This window comes from Cetorhinus maximus, chromosome 23, assembly GCF_964194155.1.
Source record: "Cetorhinus maximus chromosome 23, sCetMax3.hap1.1, whole genome shotgun sequence".
Taxonomy (NCBI): domain Eukaryota; kingdom Metazoa; phylum Chordata; class Chondrichthyes; order Lamniformes; family Cetorhinidae; genus Cetorhinus; species Cetorhinus maximus.
The window spans coordinates 18,330,344-18,352,845 of record NC_135901.1 but is presented as its reverse complement, the minus strand read 5'-3'; the positions used below and the strand labels follow the sequence as shown (position 1 = coordinate 18,352,845).

General features: G+C 46.5%; 1 protein-coding gene across 3 annotated transcripts; it reads left to right on the top strand.

Moving 5' to 3' along the window:
* The first annotated feature begins 402 nt into the window (after positions 1-402).
* On the top strand, positions 403-22,188 carry LOC144697030 (uncharacterized). 3 transcript variants are annotated; one of them, XM_078568810.1, is made up of 6 exons: positions 422-472; positions 5,107-5,209; positions 10,613-11,781; positions 13,719-13,816; positions 19,140-19,316; positions 20,927-22,188. In XM_078568810.1, the coding sequence occupies exon 6, from the start codon at positions 21,008-21,010 to the stop codon at positions 22,043-22,045; it is 1,038 nt and encodes a 345-aa protein (XP_078424936.1). In that variant the 5' UTR covers positions 422-472; positions 5,107-5,209; positions 10,613-11,781; positions 13,719-13,816; positions 19,140-19,316; positions 20,927-21,007; the 3' UTR covers positions 22,046-22,188. The 3 variants fall into 3 exon arrangements, with proteins under 3 accessions (XP_078424937.1, XP_078424936.1, XP_078424935.1); XM_078568811.1 differs by lacking the exon at positions 10,613-11,781 and having other exon boundaries at positions 403-472; XM_078568809.1 differs by lacking the exons at positions 422-472; positions 5,107-5,209; positions 19,140-19,316 and having other exon boundaries at positions 11,757-11,781.
* Positions 22,189-22,502: the final 314 nt, after the last annotated feature.

The window sequence follows — 22,502 nt, the reverse complement described above, 5'->3', positions numbered from 1 at the left end:
AACCAAGGACCCCCCTTGTTCTAATGGTGAATTCCCTGTCTGCCCAGTTATTCCTTTAAGTTTGTGCCTTGTTTCACCATGTTCCCACATTTCAGTAACAAATGTTGAAATTTTTGCTCCACACCCACAGGGTTTCATCTGTTTAAAGCCACAAACAGAAAGGTCCAGTTTTCTCCTGCAGTTTGGCAAATCATCTTCCAAAATGATGCAGAGTTTCAGCCAATGAGGGAGATCCTGGTTCAGCCCCGCCCCTTATTCACTCCAATTGACTGGAGGGCCAGCCGCTCCCCTTTGGCCCTGTAGCCTCTTTCTATTGGTCCAGAGCTGCCGTCAATCACCCAGGTATAGTGATGGGAGCATGCGCAGTGTGGCTGCTGGACGTCAGCGCGGAGGTGCAATCCCGCCTCGATTTGGAGCCTGCGCAGTGTGAGTGCGGGCGAAGGAAAGCTGCTTTATGTCAGGTCCGCAGCCGGTAAGATAAAGGGCGGAATTGAGGGAGAGATGCAGCCGGCGGGTGGATGGACAGGCTTCGTAAATACCTTGAGCCGTTCTGAAGCCAGAATAACAAGCTACCGGTTCCTCGCTGGTATCTGTGGGCGGCAGTTGCCCGATCCGCGCTCCTCGGTGAGAGGCCCGGATTAACGGTTGCCATCTTGTGCAGCAGGGCGCATGCGCGGTCATCCCTGTCCCTGTCAGCAGGAGGAGAGAATATCGTGAATTTCTATCCTGGACTGACAGGGATGGATTTTGGAAAATATTAATTCATTGATTTTATTGTCAGTCTGCAGACAGGAGCTGGAGAACTGAACCCAGGCAGAGGAGAAGGAGGGAGAAAACTGGGAGTGGAGGAAATCAATAGTGGAGATGGGTTTGGATTTTAGCCCAGGGAGGAGAGTGTGTGGGATGGGAATTTACAGCTTTGTGGGGAACAAGAGAGAAAACAATATTCCATTAAAACTAGAATTGTCTGTTCTGAATTTCCGTCCCGGACTGACAGTGTTGACTTATAAACTCGTTTTCCAGGGTATTAGAAGGGAAGGATTTGCAGATGTGAAACTCAAACCAAACATCTTCTGACAGAGTCACTCGATTCACCAGGACCTGAATATTCTCAGACTTTGAATGTGGAAGGAGAAATGTTTGTCTGTTCTGTCAGTGGGGAAAGATACTGAACTTCAGTGTCACTGGAAAAACACACACACACACACCCGAGTGAGAGTGTTCAGTGAACTGACTGTGGAAAGAGCTTTAGCCAGTTAAACAGCCTGAAAAAGATTCACATCGTTCACAGTGAGGAGAAACCATACACATGTTCTGTGGCTGGACAAGGTTTCAACTGATCATTCAACCTGGAAAGACACAAGGACACCCACACTATGGAGAAACCGTGGAAATGTGAGGACTGTGGGAAAGGATTCAGTTACCCATCCCTGCTGGAAAACCATCGACGCAGTCACACAGGGGAAAGGCCATTCACCTGCTCTGTGTGTGGGGAGGGATTTACTCAGTCATCTGGCCTTTGGTCACACCAGCGAATTCACACTGAGGAGAAGCTATTCAACTGCACTTCCTGTGGAAAGAGGTTCAGGCACTCTTCAGCACTGACTGTACACCAATGCACTCACACTGGGGAGAGGCCATTCACCTGCTCCGAGTGTGGGAAGGGATTTACTCAGTCATTCCACCTTCTGACACACCAGCGAGTTCACACTGGAGAGAGGCTGTTCACTTGCTCTGTGTGTGGGAAAGGATTCACTGGGTCATCCCACCTGCTGTCACACCAGCGAATTCACATTGAAGAGAAGCCATTCAGTTGCACTTCCTGTGGAAAGAGTTTCAGACAGGCATCGTCCCTCATTTTACACCAGCGAGTTCACACTGGGGAGAAACCGTTCACCTGCTCCATGTGTGGGAAGGGATTCACAGTTTTACCCACCCTGCTGAGACACCAGCAAATTCACATGAGGAGAAGCCATTTAGCTGCACTTCCTGTGGGAAGAGTTTCAGGCAGTCATCCAACCTCACCGCACACCAACGAGTTCACACTGGGGAGAGGCCGTTCACTTGCTCGCTGTGTGGGAAGGGATTTGCAAAGTCTTTCAACCTGCTGACCCACCAACGCATTCACACTGAGAAGAGGTTATTCAACTCTCGGTGTGTGGGAAGGGATTCACTCAGTCACGATGCCTCCTGAGACATCAGCAAGTTCATAAGTGACTGCAGGGGTTGGGTCCTGCTGTTCTTGCTGCTTGTAAACTGGTTTAGTATTGATATTGGTAGAGGTGTACGAGATTATGACAGGTTTAGATATGGTGGACAAAGAAAAGCTATTCCCATCAGCTGATCATACAAGGACTCAAGGACAGAGGTTTAAGATTTTGGGTAAAAGGTGCGAGAGATGTGAGGAAGAATATTTTTACAGAGTGAGTGGTAATGACCTGGAGGTTACTGCCTATGAGGGGGGTGGAAATGGACATGGTGAGTAATTTCAGTGTTCAGTTCTGGGCAACAAACATCAGGCAATATTTTGTTTCTGCTGATGTTAACAACACTATAACCTGCTGGAGTTTAATATTCTTGAGATGTCACTGATTTTCAGGACTGCAGGGTCCCTTTTTAAAAGCACCATCTGTGATCCTTCCCCTTAATTTCAAAAACTTTCAGTAGGAACCCCTTGACAATACAATTATGAACTTTTACTACAATCGTAAATTGATATTTGGTGAAAAATCTCCAATTCAGTGTCTGAAAGATTTAACTGCAGGGATCTAAATTTTTTTTTCAATGCCAATGGGAAGAGGATAACCAGGGAAAGAGTAGGGCCCATTAGGGACCAATGGGCCTTGACATCTTGACCAACATTCAAGGCTATGGGCCAAGTGCTGGTAAATGGGATTAGGTAGGTAGGTCAAGTGTTTCTCGCGTGTTGGTGCAGACTCGATGGGCCGAAGGGCCTCTTCTGCACCGTGTGATTCTGAGAAGATTTCAGGTGTGACTGGAAAAATGCTGAGACACACAAACCCTAGTTAGAGCACACCTGAAGAACAGTGTTCAGTTCTGGGCAACACACATCAGGAAGGATAGAATGGCCTTGGAGGGAGTGTAGCACATATTTACCTGAGTGATCTGAGCTCCAAGGGTTAAATTACGGAATGAGATTACACATAAGAGTCACAGAGTCATTATGGCACAGAGGAGGCCATTAGGTTCATTGAGTCCATGCCAGCTATGTAGAGCAATCCAATCAGTCCCATTCCCCTGCTCTATCCCCGTATCCTTGCAAGTATATTTCCCTCATGCTTCTGTCCAATTTCCTTTTGAAATTACTCACCATGTCCATTTCCACCCCCCTCATAGGTAGTAACCTCCAGGTCATTACCACTCACTGTGTAAAAATATTCTTCCTCACATCTCCCGCACCTTTTACCCAAAATCTTAAACCTCTGTCCTCGAGTCCTTGTACGATCAGCTGATGGGAATAGCTTTTCTTTGTCCACCATATCTAAACCTGTCATAATCTCGTACACTTCTACCAATCTCCCCTCAACCTCCTTTGCAGGAACCATTCTGGTAAATCTCCTCTGCACCTTCTCAATGACCTTCACATCCTCCCTAAAGTGAGGTGACCAGAACTGTATACAATTCTCAAATTGTGGCCTAACCAGAGCTTCATAAAGAATTCAACATAACTTCCCTGTTTTTGTTCTCAATATCACTATTTATGAAGCTCAAGATCTAATCGGCTTTGCTAACCACTCTCGTAATACATTCTGTCACCTTCAGAGATCAAAGCCATGAAGCTCTAGGTCCCTCTGTCCCTGCACACTCTTTCGAGCTGTGCCATGAATAATATTTTCCCTCTCCCTATTCCTCCTGATAAAATACATCACCTCACTGTGAGGGTTGTAATCGCTGGAATTTATCAGATTAAGAGCTGATTTGATCAAAGTTTTTGGGATATTAATTGGAACTCACAGGATAGATAGAGAGGAACTATTTCCACTGGTTGGGGAATCTAGGACAAGTGGGTGGAGGCTAAACATAGAATCAGGTTCTAGCACCTTTTCAGGGAGAGAGTTCCCAATCAGAACAACTCTCTGTTGGTGCACTTCCCTGTTTTTGTACTCAGTACCTCTATTTATGAAGCCCAAGACCCCCATATGCTTCACTGATACCCCCTCAATCTGTCCTGCCACACGAAATTGGTTCCATAAATGGTTTAATCATCACTCGTACTCACAGAGCCTACATAATGATACAAGATTTAAAATAGTTCCTGCACTGTGTGCCGTGAACACCACACACCCGTCGCCAAGGTTATGTCATCCCATCTACAAGGACCTTGATGTTTGGATGATAAGGGAATTATCTGGGGATTTCAGAAGTCAGAATGCAGGGAGAGAGATGGGTGGACTGTGACCACCCAGTAGCCAAGACCCCGGTGTTAAGGCAGTTTTCGGAAAACACCGCGATCGTCCCTGTGATAGTGACACCAGTAAAAAGGGTGGAGGGAAGAGAGGGATCAGTGACTGGGCTGGAATAGGGGCCACGGCTGGCACGGCCGCTGGGAAGCACTTAGACATGGAGAATATGTGGGAACAGGACGAGGCTGTGAGGCAGCAATGGACAGGAATCTTCAGTAAAAGAAATAAAAGGCAGAGAGATGAAATCCTGGAACAACAAGAAGGGGTGAAATCCAGAAAAGAGATGGTGGACGGACTGATTGAGAGAAAGGGAACGGTCAGTGAGATCATTCAGCAGAATAAGACTGAGGTGAAGAGTCAGAACATGTCTAAAGCTGTTCCCTGTGTGATGTGAGGAGGGTTTTTATTGGATCAGGTACAAGGCCAGGAGGACATTGAAAAGCAATAGAGAGTCCAACAATAGAGAGCAAAGGGTCTGGAGGGGGAGGGTTAATAATCCCAGGGAGTCACAGGGCCAGTGGGACATTGAAAAACAATACAGAGCCCAAAGGGTCTGGAGGGGGAGGGTTAATAATCCCAGGGAGTCACAGGCTGCACAAACTTCAAGTGCGAGCCCAGACCCATTTTAAAACAGTGAACAAATAAATCCCTGATTTTACTGAGACTCTTTTCTGTGTCCCAGCTCCTGTAAATACTGACGGGAAAGGGACCGGAATCTCCAGAGGCTCCACTCCGCTGGCTGCTCGTAAGGAAGTGATCTCCGATCAGATTAATGTGCTCCTGCTGTGAGTATTTAATAATGTGTCCGAACCTCTCATTGTGCTTCCTGTCCAATATCCCCCTCATCCATGGATCTTCTGTTTTACCAATGGGGAAAAAAAAATGCCCGTTCACAGATTGGTCTCGATGGCGGCTGGTTTACCCAGAATCCCCATGGGTCAGAAAGTCCCCTGTCAATGAGAACGGGAACCCAGAGCGCCGGAATGAGGGCTGGGCTGTGCTCTGAGGCAGGGGCACAGCTGGGCGATGTTACTGAGGTGGAATGGGTGGTTTTAGTGATCTGTAGTCAGAAGCTCAGTTTGGGCTGAAATATGACAACAAGATTGCGAATATTCTGGTTCAGCCTCAGAGAGCTGGTTAGGGAATGGAGACAATGGCTTTCATCTTCCCAACGTTTAAATGGAGGGAATTTCTGCTCATCCAGTACTGGATGTCAGACAAGTCAGGACGGTGTGTGAGTTGGAGGTGATGGTGTTCATTGACACCTGTTACCTTCGTCCTTCTAGGTGGAGGAGGTTGAAGGTTTGGGAGATTCTGCCAAAGTTCTGGTTGAGCTGAAGATGTATTAAACACATCTTCACCCCCTGAATTGCCCATCTCTCTCTCTCCTCCCATGTAGGCCAGAATCTTGTATAGGCCCAGACTGGATGGCAGGTTCCCTTCTCTGAAGGACATTAGTGAACCAGTTGAGTTTTTATGACAATCCAGCAGTTTTCATGGTCACTTTTTCCTAGTGCCGGCCCCACAAATTACTAGATTCATTCAGCTCAGTTTCACAACCTGTTTTTGTGGGTTCTTTCTCACTCCCTTTTTTCTGTTTTAAATCAGTTTCACAGGGGATTAGAAGGGGAGGATTTGCAGTCAGGAAGCAGAAACAAAATATCACAGCAGAATCTGACAGTCACCCAATTTATCATAACCTGAATATCATTTCATTTTGAACATGGAAAGAGAAAGCACCATTCACATCGCGGAGAAACGTGCTCTGTATGTGGACGAGGCTTCAACCAATCATCTGGCCTGTCAAAACACAAGTGCAGCCACACCAGGGAAAAACCGTGGAAATGTGGGCACTGTGGGAAGGGATTCAGATTCCCGTCTGAGTTGGAAATGCATCGGCGCAGTCACACCAGGGAGAGGCCGTTCACCTGCTCCACGTGTGGGAAGGGATTTACTCTTTCATCCAACCTGCTGAGCCACCAGCGAGTTCACACTGACGAGAGACCTTTTAAATGCCCAGACTGTGGGAAGTGCTTTAAAAGTTCCTGGGAGCTGATGTCCCATCAGTGTATTCACACTGACAAGAGACCATTTAAATGCTCTCACTGCGGGACTGGGTTCAGGCAATCATCTCAACTCATTGTACACCAGTGAATTCACACTGGGGAGAGGCCGTTCACCTGCTCCAGTTGTGGGAAGGGATTCACTCATTCACCCCACCTGCTGAGACATCAGCGAGTTCACACGGGGGAGAGACCGTTCATCTGCTCTGAGTGTGGGAAGGGATTCACTCGGTCATCCCACCTGCTGACACACCAGCGAGTTCACACTGGGGAGAGGCCATTTAGCTGCCCCCAGTGTCGGAAGGGATTCACTCAGTTATCTAGCCTGCTGAGACACCAGCAAATTCACACTGGGAAGAGGCCATTTTCCTGCCCTCATTGTGGGAAGAGATTCACTACCTCATCCAACCTGCTGAGACACCAGCGTGTTCACACTGAGGAGAGACCATTCACCTGCGCCCAGTGTGGGAAGAGATTCACTCATTCACCCCACCTGCTAAGACACCAGCGAATTCACAAGTAACGACAGTGATGGGATTTTGCTGTTCATCACATCTAGGACTGAATCATGTTCATTGGGGTCAGTTTCTGCTGATGTTAATAAACTACAGCCCACTTACAGGGTCTAATCTGGCGAAAAGTCAAATAAATTAGTTAGGTGTTAAGGACACAGTGTGTTGAATCTTTTTAATATCACTAACACAAGTTAGTTCCTTTTGAAGGGCTCTCCATCTCCCCTGTCTCCTCCATCCTCACCTCCAACAACAAGTGTGAGGAGCTCATGGAGCTTCTTTGTCACTAAGATTGAGACAATCCGATCAGCTGCCTCTGCTGCTTCCCTCCCTTCCACTCGCCCTCCCTAAAGTTCCCCCTTACCCGAGCCCTGAACTCACATCTTTCTGTAGTTTCCCTCCCATCTCCCCTCATGCCCTCTCAGAGCTCATCTTGTCCATGAAACCCACCTCCTGCTCCATCGACCCTACTCCCACTAAACTGCTGATCACGCAACTTCCCAATGTCCACTGACTATGTTAATAGTTTTCTCTGTCAGGTATTGTCCCTCCCGCCTTCAAATCTGCCATCATTATACCCTTCTCAAAAAACAAATCCTTGACCCCACTGTCTTTCCAAACTATTGCCCCATCTCCAGCCTCCCTTTCCTCTCCAAAGTCCTTGAACATGTTGTCACCTCCCAAATCTGTGCCCATTTTTCCCAGAACTCCATGTTTGAATCCCTCCAATCATGTTTCTGCCCCTGCCACAGCACTGAAACAGCTCTTATCAAAGTCACAAATGACACCCTATGTGACTGTGACAAAGATAAACTCTCCCTTCTCGTCCTTGACCTGTCTGCAGCCTTTGACAATGTTGACCACATCACTCTGCAACTTCGCCTCTCCCCTGTCGTCCAGCTGGGTGGGGCCGCTCTCTCCTGGTTCCATTCTTCTCTATCTAACCCTAGCCAGAGACTCACTTGTAATGTCTTCCCTTCCCACTCACACAGTCACCTCTGGTGTCCCCAAAGGATCCAGCCTTGGTCTCCTCTTATTTCTCATTAACCTGCTCCACACAATGACATCATCTGAAAACACTGTCAGTTCTCACATTTACACTGACAGCTCCCAGCTCTGCCTCACCACCACCTCTCTCAACCTCTCCACTCTTGGTAAATTACCAGACTGTTTGTCTGATATCTGGTGGTGGATGTGCAGAAATTTCTTCAAATTAAACACTGGGAAGACTGAAGTCATTGTCTGGATGACTGGTAGAAGCAGATTCAGTAGTAACTTTCAAAAGTGATTTGAATTTCAACTTAATAAGTAAAGATTTCGAGGGCGATCGGAAAAGGGCAGGGAGTGCGACAGATTGGTAACATTTTCAGAGACAGGACAGGCACAATGGGCTGAATGGCCACCATCCGTGCTCTATGAGATTCTATCATATGTTTATTATGAATTGTTCCATTATTATAGATGACAGAATGTCATCAAACCACAGCAGAGAAGGAGGCCATTTGGCCTATCAAATCTGTGCTGGTAAATTCAGCAAGTGACCCAGTTAGTCCCACTCCCCCATTCTTTACCCGATCCCAGCATCATTTCTCCTTCAAGAATTTATCCGATTCCCTTTTAAAGGTCACTCTTGAATCTGTATCCATCCGATAGTGAATTCCAAATTCTTACCACTTGTTACTGAAAAAATTTCCTCATGATGCTAGCGTAAAAGCAAAATACTGCAGATGCTGGCTGTCTGAAATAAAAACAGAAAATGCTGGAAAAACTCAGCAGGTCTGACAGTGCCTGTGGAGAAAGAAACAGAGTTAACATTTCGAGTCCGTGTATGACTCTCCTTCATTGCACGATACCGAATATAGAATAGCCTGTTTCCTAGTCGGTTCCTCGACATTCGAGTCTAAAAAAAATCTTGTACACTCCAGGAATTCATCCACCACAGTAATATTGCTAATTTGGTTTGCCCAACCCATATGCAGCTTAAAGTCACCCCTGAATACCATAGCATCCTTGTTACATGCATCTCTAATTTCCTGTTTAATACTGTCCCCCACCTGATCACTACTGTTTGGAAGCCTACAGACAACACCCAATAATGTTTTCTTCCCATTGTTGCTTCTTAGCTCCACCCAGACTAATTCTACATTTAGATTTTCTGAGCCAATTTCCTCTCTCATTATTGCACTGAATTTGTCCTTAACTAACAATTCCACACCACCTCCTTTTCCATTTTTCCTGTCTGTCCCTAATATCGAGTATGCTTGGACATTCAGTTCCCAGCCTTGGTCACCCTGCAGCCATGTCTCTGTAATCACAATCATATTGTATCCGTTTACATCTACTTGCACTGTAAATCCATCTACCTTATTGCGAATGTTCTGTGCTTTAGACTTTTTAACATTTTTACACATTTTTTTTGTACTATGGCTCTATTTACTGCTAACCCCTGCCTTCCACTTTTGCTTTCTACTTTTCTGTCGCTCATTCCAATCTTTGTTTCCCTCTTTTGTGTCTCCCCGCTCAGTTTCCCATCCCCTTGCCAGTCTAGTTTAAACCCTCTCCCACAGTACTAGCAAACACCCCAGCGAGGATATTGGTTGCAGTCCTACTGGGTTGCAACCCATCCACCTTGTACAGATCCCACCTTCCCCAGAATCAGTCCCAATGTCTCAGCAATCTAAATCCCTCCCTCCTGCACCATCTCTCCAGCCATGAATTAATCTGGTATATTCTCCTATTCCTGATCTTTCCAGCACATGGCACTTGGAGTCATCCTGATTCCAGGGGAACCCTGGAGGCCTTGCTTCTTAATTTATTTCCTAGCTCCCTATATTCTGCTTTCAGGACCTCATCCCTCTTTTTACCTACATCATTGGTACCTATATGGACCATGACCTCTGGCTGTTCACCCATCCCTTCAGAATGTCCTGCAGCCATTCAGTGGCATCCTTGATGCTGGCACCAGGAAGACAACATACCATCCTGGTGTCACGTCTGCGGCTGCAGAAACGTCTATCTGTTCCCCTTATGATTGAATCCCCTGTCAATATTTCTCTTATGCTCTCCCCACCTTGTGCAGCTGAGCCACTCGTGATGCCACAGACTTTTTTTAGTTCATTCATGGGATGTGGGCGTCGGTCAGCATTTATTGCCCATCCCTAATTGCCCTTTTCAGAGGGCATTTAAGAGTCAACCACATTGCTGTGGGTCTGGAGTCACATGTAGGCCAGACCTACATAAGGATGACAGATTTCCTTCCCTAAAGGGACATTAATGAACCAAATGGGTTTTCACAACAATCGACAATGGTTTTATGGTCTTTAGACTTTTTAAATTCTAGATTGTTTATCAAATTCAAATTCCGTGGCGGGATTCAAACCCAGGACCCCAGAGCATTACCCTGGGTGTCTGGATTATTCGTCCAGCGACAATAGCACTACGCCATTGCATCCCCTTTGCTTGGACCCAGGGACCCCTGCACTACCTGCCTAATGCTTTTACTCTGTCTGGCAGGCACCCAATCACTTTCTGCCTGTGTACTCTTTACCTGTGGTATGACCACTTTGCTGTATGTGCTATCCACAAAGATCTCTTCTTTGCTTTTGCTCCACAGCGACTCCAGCCACAGCTCCAGCTCTGAAACATGGATTTTAAGTAGCTGCAACTGGAGACATTTCCTGCATACTTGGTCACCTGGAGACTGGAAGTGTCCCTGACTTCCCACATCGCACAGGAGGAGCATTCCACTTGGCCGAGCTGCCCTGCCATGACTTAACTGTATAAGCCAGTTAACTAATGGACTAGCTGCAGCTGCAAGCAGAGCCTGTATAATCTTGGTTTTAAAGCTGGGCTAAAACTCACTTTCTCCCAACCCAAAGAGTAACTTTTAGCAACACTTATAAGGACAAGGGCAACAGACAGAGGGGAACACCACCAGCTGGAAGTTCCCCTCCAAGCCACTCACCATCCTAACTTGGAAATATGTTGCCATTCCTTCACTGTTGCTGGATAAAAATCCTGGAATTCCTCCCTAACAGCACTGTTGGGTGTACCTACACCATGTGGACAACAGTGGCTCAAGAAAGCTGTTCACCACCACCTTCTCAAGGGCAATTAGGGATGGGCAATAAATGCTGCCCTAGCCAGCAATTCCCACATCCCATAAATGAATAAAAAAATTAAAGAATGGTTAGACTTTAGAGAGAAATTAATCCTTAAAAGTCCCTCTCTTACCAAACCGTTTTCTTAAAGAAAGAAGGAGGGGCGGCCGTTCACTTGGGCCTGTTTCTTGGTCTCTTACTCGAAGCTGCAAACCGCAGCTTCGTATTTGTGGCTTGAGGTCGCCACCAGATGTTTAGAAACCCTCCCCGTAGACCCGCCGGCTCCATCGCTCCCTCCGCGTTTCTGCATCTTTACCGGTTTAGGGATACCACAGACAAGAGGCTCTCCAGAGCCATCACTGCGCATGCTGCAAACAATGGGCGGTACCGCGCATGCGCCCTACTCTCCTGTGGTGGGGATAGGGGACATTCACCATCGCGGGGGATGCTGGGTAACTTCCCGCCATGGAAAGTCAGAACCAGTGAATAGTGATTTCTTTTGTCATGACGTGGAGATTGGGGCACGGTGGTGTGGAAATCAATAAAATTCGTAACCAAGTTATACAGAAACCCGAGTAAAACTCTCCTTCTATCTTCTCTGCTTCAGCCAACAGTTTTTCCATCCATGGGCCTTTTAATGCTCCTAGGTCAGGAATCCAGCTAGAACTGGTTTGTGTACAAGGTAATTGCGTGGGCCCTGAGCTATGGAGGGATTTACACAAAACAATGGTAATTTTAAAGGCTGAAGGTATCAGAATTTTACTCCCTACTAAAGATGAAGAATGCTACCTTAACTACTGAAAGAGTAGAAAAGTGAAACATTGTCCATCTAAATATTGGAAATAGATTCAAAATGAGGGGGATATCAAACTCTACATCTTTAACAGACATGGAAAGAGGGAAATGAATGACCTTTAGAGATCTACTCCACTTGCGAATCAATCACCACTCGCCAACACTATTACACTGTCAGAGTTCAGGGGCTCGGAGGGGAAAAAAATGTGGCTGTGAATCCAATTTGGGAAAACAGTTAAAGAATTAGGATTCCATTTATAAACTAAAGTATTGAACTTCAAAGAAAAATAATTGTTTGCAATTAATATATTCATGTTTCCCAACACAGGTGGGGAGTAGGTGTGGAGAATGTTCACTGTTTTATACTATTCTATTCTTCTATGATTATGATGCTTGACCTTCCCCTCCAATCTGTAACATATAAATGGCAAACCATTCTACCCAGAATGCTCCATGTGGGTGAATTCAGCCTATCTCCATCAGAAGGGCCGAAATGCACAGGCAGGGGATGGCCCCTCCCTTCCCGGAGGGAAGGGATCTGCTGGACACAGCCTCTCCCACCTTAAAAATATGTGCGGCTTCTTCATATTGCAACATCCCAGCCAATTGGTAGTTGTGAGGTTGCAGGAGAGTTGCAGGCCTTTACTTTATAATTCCATAATCTGTCTCCCCTATTACATTGGCAATCCTACCTTAACTGGGCTCTTTATTAAAAATGTTACTCAGGTATGTGAAATGTGTAGAATTATTGGATCAAACTCTACTAGGTTCTCTGTGTACGTAACTAACCAGTGAACCCCTAATATCTCTTTCAGCACACAGGTAGATCGATTTTTCCACAGGGATGAAGGTGAGAGAATTATCCACCCTAGGATTCTCAGTGTGGACAGGGTGCAATGTGTTTTGAGACGGGATGTCCCAGTTTTCCACCCTGGGGTTCTCAGTATGAACAGGGTGGGATGTGTTTGGAAACAGGATGTCCCAGTTCTCCACCCTGGGATTCTCAGTATGAACAGGGTGACATGTGTTTGGAGACAGGATGTTCCAGTTCTCCACCTTTAAAGGGACAAGGAGAAGACCAGATGGACAGAATGGTGATGCTTTATGACATCAGTGCAGTACCTGGGATCTATCCTTCCTGAACCCTGCTCGATATTGGCTGGGAGAGTTTGATGGGACAGTGCAGAGAGAGTTTTACTCTCTATGAAAACCGTGCTGTACCTGCTCTGTGGCACTGTTTGATGTGGTACGTTGTGGAAGCTTTTCTCTGTATCTACCCTGGGCTGTACTTGCCCTGGGCATGTTTGATGGGATGGTTTAGAGGGAGCTTTCTTCAGTATCTAATTCTAACACGTACCTACATTGGGAATATTTAATGGGAAAGTGTAGAGGGACCTTTACTCTGTTCCTAATACATGTTTTACCTGCCCTGAGTGAATTCCACACTGGAACAGGCACATTAAATTCTCTGACCGTGAGAAATGCTTTAAAAGACTAAAATAGTTAATTCACAATACTGTGCTAATGGAGAGAGGCTGTTTAAATATCCTGTGCATGGAAAGAAGTGAGACACCAGTGAGTTCATCTGTGGCTGCAGGTGTTGGATTCTGCTGTTATTCATCACATTCAGGCCTGGGCCATGTCAGAGTGCCAGTGAACTTGAATTTCTGTGATTCTTTTAAAATTAATTTTATTGATTTAATTAATTCTTTCATCTTAATGGCATCACAGGAATCAACTATTATTTACCATTTGTGATTTTCAATCTTGGGGTTTTTTCCCAACGTTCCCCGCAGAAATAAATGTGCCCTGTTCACTCTACAGGAGCTCAGTGTGCAGGTGCAGTGATGGACAGTATCTGAAGAATGCCCAGTGTCGCTTTGATCAGAACCATGCAAGTGCTGGATGCGCTCTTCAGGCAGGTGAGTTGATGGCATGCAGAGGATCAAGGCTTCAGGAAAAACTTGGTGACGGCCAAAAGGCCTGAATAAGAACCTGCAGGGCCCACGTTTGCCACTCTGGGTCTTTTTCCCGGGAACAGGCCTGGGTTAATGGCTGCCATCCTGCTTCAGTAAGTAGCATAGCAAATGCGTGGCCATTTTGGTGAGGGAACAGGGAGTGGATGAGACTTCGGGGTCCCAGTGAACAGGAGAGAAAGTTATTGAGTCATTGATTTCAGTACCAGTCTGCACACAAGTAAGAACTGAACCCAGCCAGAGTAGAAGGAGAAAACTAGGAGTGGAGGAAAGGAATGGTGGAGATGGCACGTTGAGTTTGCTTCTCATCACGGGGAGGAAAGCACCAAGACACACGCCCAAGTGAGAGTGTTCCAGTGCACTAACTGGGGAAAGAGCTTTAACCAGTTACACAGCATGAAAAACATCACACCATTCACAGCAGAAAGAAACCATACACGTGTTTTGTGTGCAAGGGCCAGGCTTCAACTGGTCATCCAACCTAGAGACACATGGACAAGGACACAAGGCAGCATGGAGAAACTATGAAAATGTGAGGACTGTGGGAAGGAATTCAATTATCCAAGCTGAATGTCATCAGTGAATTCACAGAGGGGAGAGGCCATTCACCTGCCCCATCTGCTGGAAGAGATTCACTGAGTCATCTAGCCTGCTGTTACACCAGCAAGTGCACACAGGTGAGAGGTTATGCACCTGCTGTGTGCATGGGAAGAGAATCACTCAGTCATTTACCTGCTTCCTGTCTGGAAATAAATTTGCTGATAATGGATCCACTGCTTTTCAGAGATCCTGGGATTCATTTCAAATTGTAACAGGATGTTGGCCCCTAACAGGCTAAATGTACATTGCGTTCTTACACAATTATCTGTCTCCAGACCCCTTCAAACAAGATCATAAAGTAGGAAATGATGGGTTGTTGTTTAATGTTTCTTTCTGTTACACAAGTGACTACATACTGAGACCATGAGATTACTAGATACTGACGGGAGGACTCATCAGAAAGAGCTGAGAGTGCAATCAGCACATTCGTTCTAATCTGGTTACTCTGGTCAAAGTTAGACCAGGTCAAGAGCCCCAACCTTTTGTGTATGGAACCATTTTTCTTTTAGTAAAGTCTTGCGAGCTTGATAATAAACATCAACATGTTCTGTTTATGTTTATTAAAATGGAAAAAAACTCAATTCAATTAACTCATCTCATAAATGATTTAATCCTCTTTAGTGAGTCTGTGAGATGTCATTCCTTTTCTCATAGTTTGTGCCTGAAAATCTCATCTCTTTCTGAGAGATTTAATGTGCGTAAGTGTCTTTACTATTGAGAAACATTTAATAAAGTTATTATGACTATTCAGATCTTCCTCACTTGGCCTCCCTCCATCTACATTCCACACCACGAGGCTCAAGAAAATTCTGCCTTTTGTAGCTTCAAAGTTTTTCTCTTGGTCAGTGCAAACATTTCCATTATATTCTTTCTCCTTGTAATCTGTCTTCAAATTCTCTTCATCAATCAGATCATGCATATTAGGGGAATTAGCATAATCAGTAATACCAGGAGGAAATTAAAGGCAGTGATTATCCAGGGATGTTGTCCTGTATTTCACACTATCTGCCACCGGGACTGATCACCCAGGATAACAATGGGCCACTCAATGTTAACAGTAGGAGGGTGAATTTAACATGTTTAATTCTGTCCTGATTGTTTTAAAGTCTGTTTCTCCATGGAGTATGCGTCAATGCATTGATAACATTAAAAAGTCTCATTCTACTAACCACATTAATCACTTTATGTTGTGTTGTTGAGTTCCTGGGCATGTCTGGGACTCATTCCTCCTTCTCCCCATGCTGGAGTCCAAACTCCAGAGTGACCAACCATACTGGATTTTACAGAATTGTCCCAAATTTGAGAGTTAGCTGTCCTGGGCTTCCTGGTGCCAGAACACTGTTTGTCCCGTAAATTGGACCTTTCTGGTCACACCCCATACAGAACCCTTTCCCCTACTGTGTCTGTGCTCCAACATCTCTGCCAGCCAATTCACCCCATTTCCTCCTGCCTCACCAGCTCTGGCAGTAACCCACCCAACAACCCCCCCACCCACCTACTCTTAAGGACTCCCATGGCAGGCTATCACTTAATTTTCTCCATGAGAGAAGGTCATCCTGCCAAACCACTCATACCATCTCCACCATTTCTTTCTTCACGCCCAGTTTTATCCCTCTCTCTACTCTGGCTGGGTTCTGTTCTCAAGTCTCTGTGTGAAGAGTGAGAATATAATCAATGAAACAATTATTTTCTCTCCTGGTCACTGGGACCCCGAAGCCCCGCCCACTCTTTGTTGTATCACACAGAAAGTAAAAAGCCCCAGAGCTGCAAACGTGGGACGTGCAGGTTCTGAAGAAGAGTCATACGGACCTGCGGAGTTTTTCCAACATTTTCTGTTTTTGTTCTTGCAGGTTGTTATTGGGGGTTTGGGGCCTCCAGCGGGTGTTTCTGAATCCTCCCCGCCCACCTCCCAGGGTTTCCTTCCTTCCCACACATCAGACTCCTAATTGATTTGAGCCCAAAGTGTAACCTCTTATTTATTGTCCCCCCCTCCCCTATCCTCTGATGTGAACCATCCTCCACTCACTGAACCAGGATGGTGGTCATTAACCTGGGCCTGTTCCCGGGAGGGAGAAGCCCCGCAACTGCAAACCAGGGAGCTGATAATTATTCATAACGGTTCCTCCTACCTCCCCCTGGACCATGACCCCACCACTGAACATCAAGCCATTGTTTCCAGGACTATCACTGACCTCATCTCCTCTGGAGATCTTCCCTCCACAGCTCCCAACCTCATAGTCTCTCAACCTCAGACGGCCCGCTTCTACCTCCTACCCAAAATCCACAAACAGGACTGTCCCGGCAGACTGATTCTATCAGCCTGTTCCTGCCCCATGGAACTCATTTCTTGCTATCTTGACTCCATTCTCTCTCCCCTTATCCAGTCTCTTCCCACCTACATCCATGATTCCTCTCACGCCCTACATCATATCAACAATTTCCAGTTCCCTGGCCCCAACCACCTCCTCTTCACCATGGATGTCCAATCCCTCTACACCTCCATCCCCCACCAGGATGGTCTGAGGGCTCTGCGCTTCTTCCTCGAACAGAGGCCTGAACAATCCCCATTCACCACTACTCTCTGCCGTCTGGCTGAACGTGTTCTCTCACCAAACAATTTCTCCTTAAACTCGTTTCACTCTCCAAATAAAAGGTGTGGCTATGGGTACCCGCATGGGCCCCAGTTATGCCTTTCTTTATGGGGTATGTGGAACATTCCTTGTTCCAGTCCTACTCGGGTCACCTCCCACAAATCTTTCTCCGGTACATCGATGACTGCTTTGGTGCCGCTTCATGCTTTCGTTTGGATCTGGAAAAATTTATTAATTTTGCTTCCAATTTCCACCCCTCCATCATTTTCACGTGGTCCACCCCTGACACTTCCTTTCCTCGACCTCTCTGTCTCAATTTCTTGTGATAGACTGTCCACCAATATTCATTACAAGCCTACTGAATCCCACAGCTACCTCAATTACACTCCTCAGACCCCGCTTCCTGTAAGGACTCCATCCCATTCTCTCAGTTCCTTCGCCTCCGTCACACCTGTTCTGATGATGCCACTTTCCAAAACAGTTCCTCTGACATGTCTTCCTTCTTCCTTAACCGAGGTTTTCCACCCACGGTGGTTGACAGGGCCTTCAACCATGTCCGGCCCATCTCCCGCGCATCCGCCCTCACACCTTCCTCTCCCTCCTAGAACCATGATAGGGTCCTCCTTGTCCTCACTTATCACTCCACCAGCCTCTGTATTAAAAGGATTATCCTCCACCAACTCCAGCATGATGCCACCACCAAACACATCTTCCCTTCACCCCACCCCCCCGGCGGCATTCCGTCGGGACCATTCCCTCCGGGACACCCTGGTCCACTCCTCCATCACCCCCCTGTACCTCAACCCCCTCCCACGGCACCTTCCCATGCAATCACAGAAAGTGTTACACCTGCCCCTTTACTTCCCCCTCCTCACCATCCAAGGGCCCAAACACTCCTTTCAAGTGAAGCAGCACTTCACTTGCACTTCCCCCAATTTAGTCTACTGCATTCACTGCTCTCAATGCGGTCTCCTCTACATTGGAGAGACCAAACGCACACTGGGTGACCGCTTTGCAGAACACCTTAGGTCTGTCCGCAAGCATGACCCAGACCTCCCTGTCGCTTGCCATTTCAACACACCACCCTGCTCTCAAGTCCACATGTCCGTCTTTGGCCTACTGCAATGTTCCAGTGAAGCTCAACACAAACTGGAGGAACAGCACCTCATCTTCTGACTAGGCACTCTACAGCCTTCTGGACTTAACATTGAGTTCAACAACTTCAGATCATGAACTCTCTCCTCCATCCCCACCCGCTTTCCGATCCCCCCTTTTCCAATAATTTATATTTTTAAAATCTATTTTTCTTTCCCCACTTATCTTAAAATTTATTTCGACCTATCGTTTTATCTCCACCTTTTAGCCCATTTCGATCCCTTCCACCCACCCCACCCCCACTTGGGCCATCTGCCACTTGTTTATCCTGCTTTCTATCCTTAATGTCACCATTAACATTCCTTAGATAATATCATCACCATCAACACCCCTTTGTCCTTTTGTCTATGACATCTTTGGCAATCTCTTCTTTGCCTCCACCTATCACTGGCCCTCTATCCAGCTCTACCTGTCCCAACCCCCTCAACCAGCTTATATATCACCACATTTCTATATTTCTTTAGTTCTGATGAAGAGTCATACGGACTCGAAACATTAACTGTGTTCCTCTCTGCAGATGCTGTCAGACCTGCTGAGTTTTTCCAGCTATTTTTGTTTTTGTTTCAGATTTCCAGCATCCGCAGCATTTTGCTTTTATTTTACTCAGTTTTTCTGCTGGTCAACATTTCGGCTTTAAAAGTTCAATGCAATTGATATACAATCAGTACATTATACGTTGTAAGGAGCTGCTTAAATGTTCTCTTTGTGAGAAAAGAGACACTTGTTCACACCACCTGCTGAGATTCCAGTGAGTTCACATCTGACAATTAGAGATTTTTATTTGCTTTGAATCAAAATCCAGGATAGAACTATGGAGCAGATCCCATGCACTTGGATGCTGTATCAGCTGACTTAATCATTTTACCTCTACGGTTCAAATCGTAATAGGACCATAAAAGATGATTTTGTATTCAATAAAACAGGTTGTCAATGGCGGTGCAGTTACCCAGCATTCACCGAGAGGCAGAATGTGCCCTATCTGCTCAACAGGAGATCATTGCACAGGCGCAGTGCTACACCTACTGGAGCATGCGTAGTGCGGGTGTTGGATGTGGTCGGGTTGGTGTTGGAGCCCCAGGGAGGCAGACTGGAGGCAGCGGGTGAGTGAGGACGAATGAAGCGGGCGATGGAGAGGGGAGTCTTCATAAACACCCGGAGTAGGAAGGAGAGTTTTCATAAACAGCGAATGACCTCCTCAAACCGCAAATAAGAATCCCTGGGACCGATTTTGCTGTTACCTTGAGAGGACTGTGAGCAGCGCTGCCGCCATCTTTACACGTGCAACAGTGCCATATTTATAGGGGCGATGGGCAGCAACGCGCATGCGCAGCCGCCATCTTTACAGAAGGCAATCGACATTGATACCAGATATTAGTCCCTTCGTCATTAAGTCATATAATCAATGAATGATTACAAAACTGAAGGATATTATTCAGTCCATACGGCCTGTGCTGGTTCCCTGCAAGAACAAATCAGCTAGTCCCACTCCCCTGCCCTTTCACTAACAAGACCAGCAGCAGATATTACTCATCCCCAGTTTCCTGTGGAGAAGATGGTGTTTGACCTTCTTGAACTGCTGCAGTCCGTGTGGTGAAGGTGCTGCAGGTGAAGGTCTAGAGGTAACAAAGGATTGGATGAGAGTTTCAGCAGCAGATGAGCTGAGACTAGGGCGGAGTTAAGTGATGTTAATGAGGTGGAAATAGGCGGTCTTGGTGATGATGTGGTCAGAATCTTAATTTGGGTCAAATAGTTCGCCATTGTTGTGAACAGTCTGGTTCAGCCTCCGATAATTACCAGGGAGAGGGATGGAGTCGGTGGCTCAGGAGTGGAGTTTGTAGCAGGACTGAAGACAATGGCTTCAGACTTCCCAATATTTAAATGGAGGAAATTACTGCTTATCCAGTACTGGATGTCAGACAAGTGAGGACAGTGTGTGAGTTGGAAGGGAACTTGCAGGTGATGATGTTCACATACATCTGCTACCCTGGTCCTTCTGGGTGGTGGAGGTTGAGAGTTTGGGAGATTCTGTCAAATTGTCGTTCAGTTGTAGATCTATAGAATGCCTCTCTATTGCCCCATGTTTCTCCCACCTTCTTCTCTCTTTCCCACTCCTTATTCTTTTTCTTTCTCTGCCTCTTTTCCTCTCTGTCTCATTTTTCAAAGAGAATTCTCTAGCCCAGAGGGCTGTGGGTGCTCTATCCCATTCCTCTCATTCTTTTTTTCTCTCTCTCCCATTTCTCTCTTTTTCTTCTCTCTCTGTCTCTCTTGTCATATAGCATTTTCTCGCCCAGAAGGCTCTGGATGCTCCATCTTTAAACATATTTAAGGCTGAAATGGAGAGATTTTTGGTCTCTCAGGGAGTCGAGGGATGTGGGGAATGGGCACGAAGGTGCAGTTGAAGACCAAGATCAGCCACGATCTAGTTGAATGGCGTAGTAGGTTCAACAGGCCGTATGGTCTACTCCTGTTCCTACTTCTTGTGTTCTTCTAAAGGCCAGAGACTTGTGTGAACCCAGTCTGGGTGGCAGGTTCCTTTCCCTGAAGGTCATGAGTGAACCAGTTGGGCTTTTATCACAATCCAGCAGCTTTCGTGGTCACTTCTTCCTGGTGCCAGCCCCAAACAATACCAGATTCATTCAGCTGAATTTCACAACCTGTTTTTGTGGGTTCTATCTCATTCCCTTTTTTCTGTTTCAAATCAATTTCACAGGGTGTTAGAAGGGGAGGATTTGCAGTCGGGAAACTCAAACAAAACAACACACCCGGATCTGAATATCATTGAATTTTTAACATGCAAGGAAAAAGTACTGTTCCCAGTGAGGAGAAACTGTGGAAATGTGCAGACTATGAGGGGGGATTCAGATCGCCATCTGAGCTGGAAACTCATCGGCCCAGTCACACAGGGGAGAGGCCATTCATCTGTCCTGAGTGTGGGAAGGGATTCACTTGGTCATCCAACCTGCTGAGACACCAGCGAGGTCATAGTGGGGAGAGGCCGTTCACCTGCCACGAATGTGGGAAGGGATTCACTCAATCATCAGGATTGTTACAACACCAGCGAGTTCACACTGGGGAGAGGCCATTCACCTGCTCCAAGTGTGGGAAGGGATTCACTGATTCATCCACCCTGCTGAAACACCAGCGAGTTCACAGTGATGAGAGACCTTTTAAATGCGCTGACTGTGAGAAGTGCTATAAAAGTTCACTGAACCTGATGCGCCATCAACGTGTTCACACTGACGAGAGACCGTTCAGGTGCTCTCACTGTGGAACTGGGTTCCGGCAATCATCTGAACTCACTGTACACCTGCGAATTCACACTGGGGAGAGGCCGTTCACCTGCTCTGACTGTGGGAAGGGGTTCTCTCGATCATCAGGACTATTACAACATCAGCGAGTTCACACTGGGGAGAGGCCATTCACCTGCTCCAAGTGTGGGAAGGGATTCACTGATTCATCCACCCTGCTGAAACACCAGCGAGTTCACACTAACGAGAGACCTTTTAAATGTGTTGACTGTGAGAAGTGCTATAAAAGTTCCCTGGACCTCATGCGCCATCAACTTGTTCACACTGACGAGAGACCGTTCAGGTGCTCTCACTGTGGGACTGGGTTCAGGCAATCATCTCAACTCATTGTACACCAGCGAATTCACACTGGGGAGAGGCCGTTCACCTGCCCCAAATGTGGGAAGGGATTCACTCAGTCATCCACTCTGCAGAGACACCAGCGAGTTCACAGTGGGGAGAGACCATTCACCTGCTTTGTGTGTGGGAAGAGATTCACTCGGTCATCTACCCTGATGGGTCACCAGCGAGTTCACAAATAATTACAGTGATTGGATTTTGCTTTTAATCAGGCCCAGGACCGAACCATGTTCATTGGGGTCTGTTGCTGCTGATGTTAATAAACTCCAGCCCAGTTATAGTAGTTAATATTCTGGATAAAAGTCAAATAAATCAGCTTTGTGTTAAACAGTGTGTTGAATCTTTTTAATATCTCTGACACAAGTTAGCTCCTTTTGAAGGGCTCTCCCTTTCCTTTGTCTACACCATCCTCACCTTCAACAATAAGTGTGAGGAGCTCATGGAGCTTCTTTGTCACTAAGATTGAGACAATCCAATCAGCTGACTCTGCTGCTTACCTTCCACTAGCCCACTGAGCCAAACTGCCTCTAAAGCTCAGCAGGTCTGGCAGCATCGTTGGAGAAGAGCACAGTTGACATTTCGAGTCCTCATCAAACGTCAACTGTGCTCTTCTCCACCGATGCTGCCAGACCTGCTGAG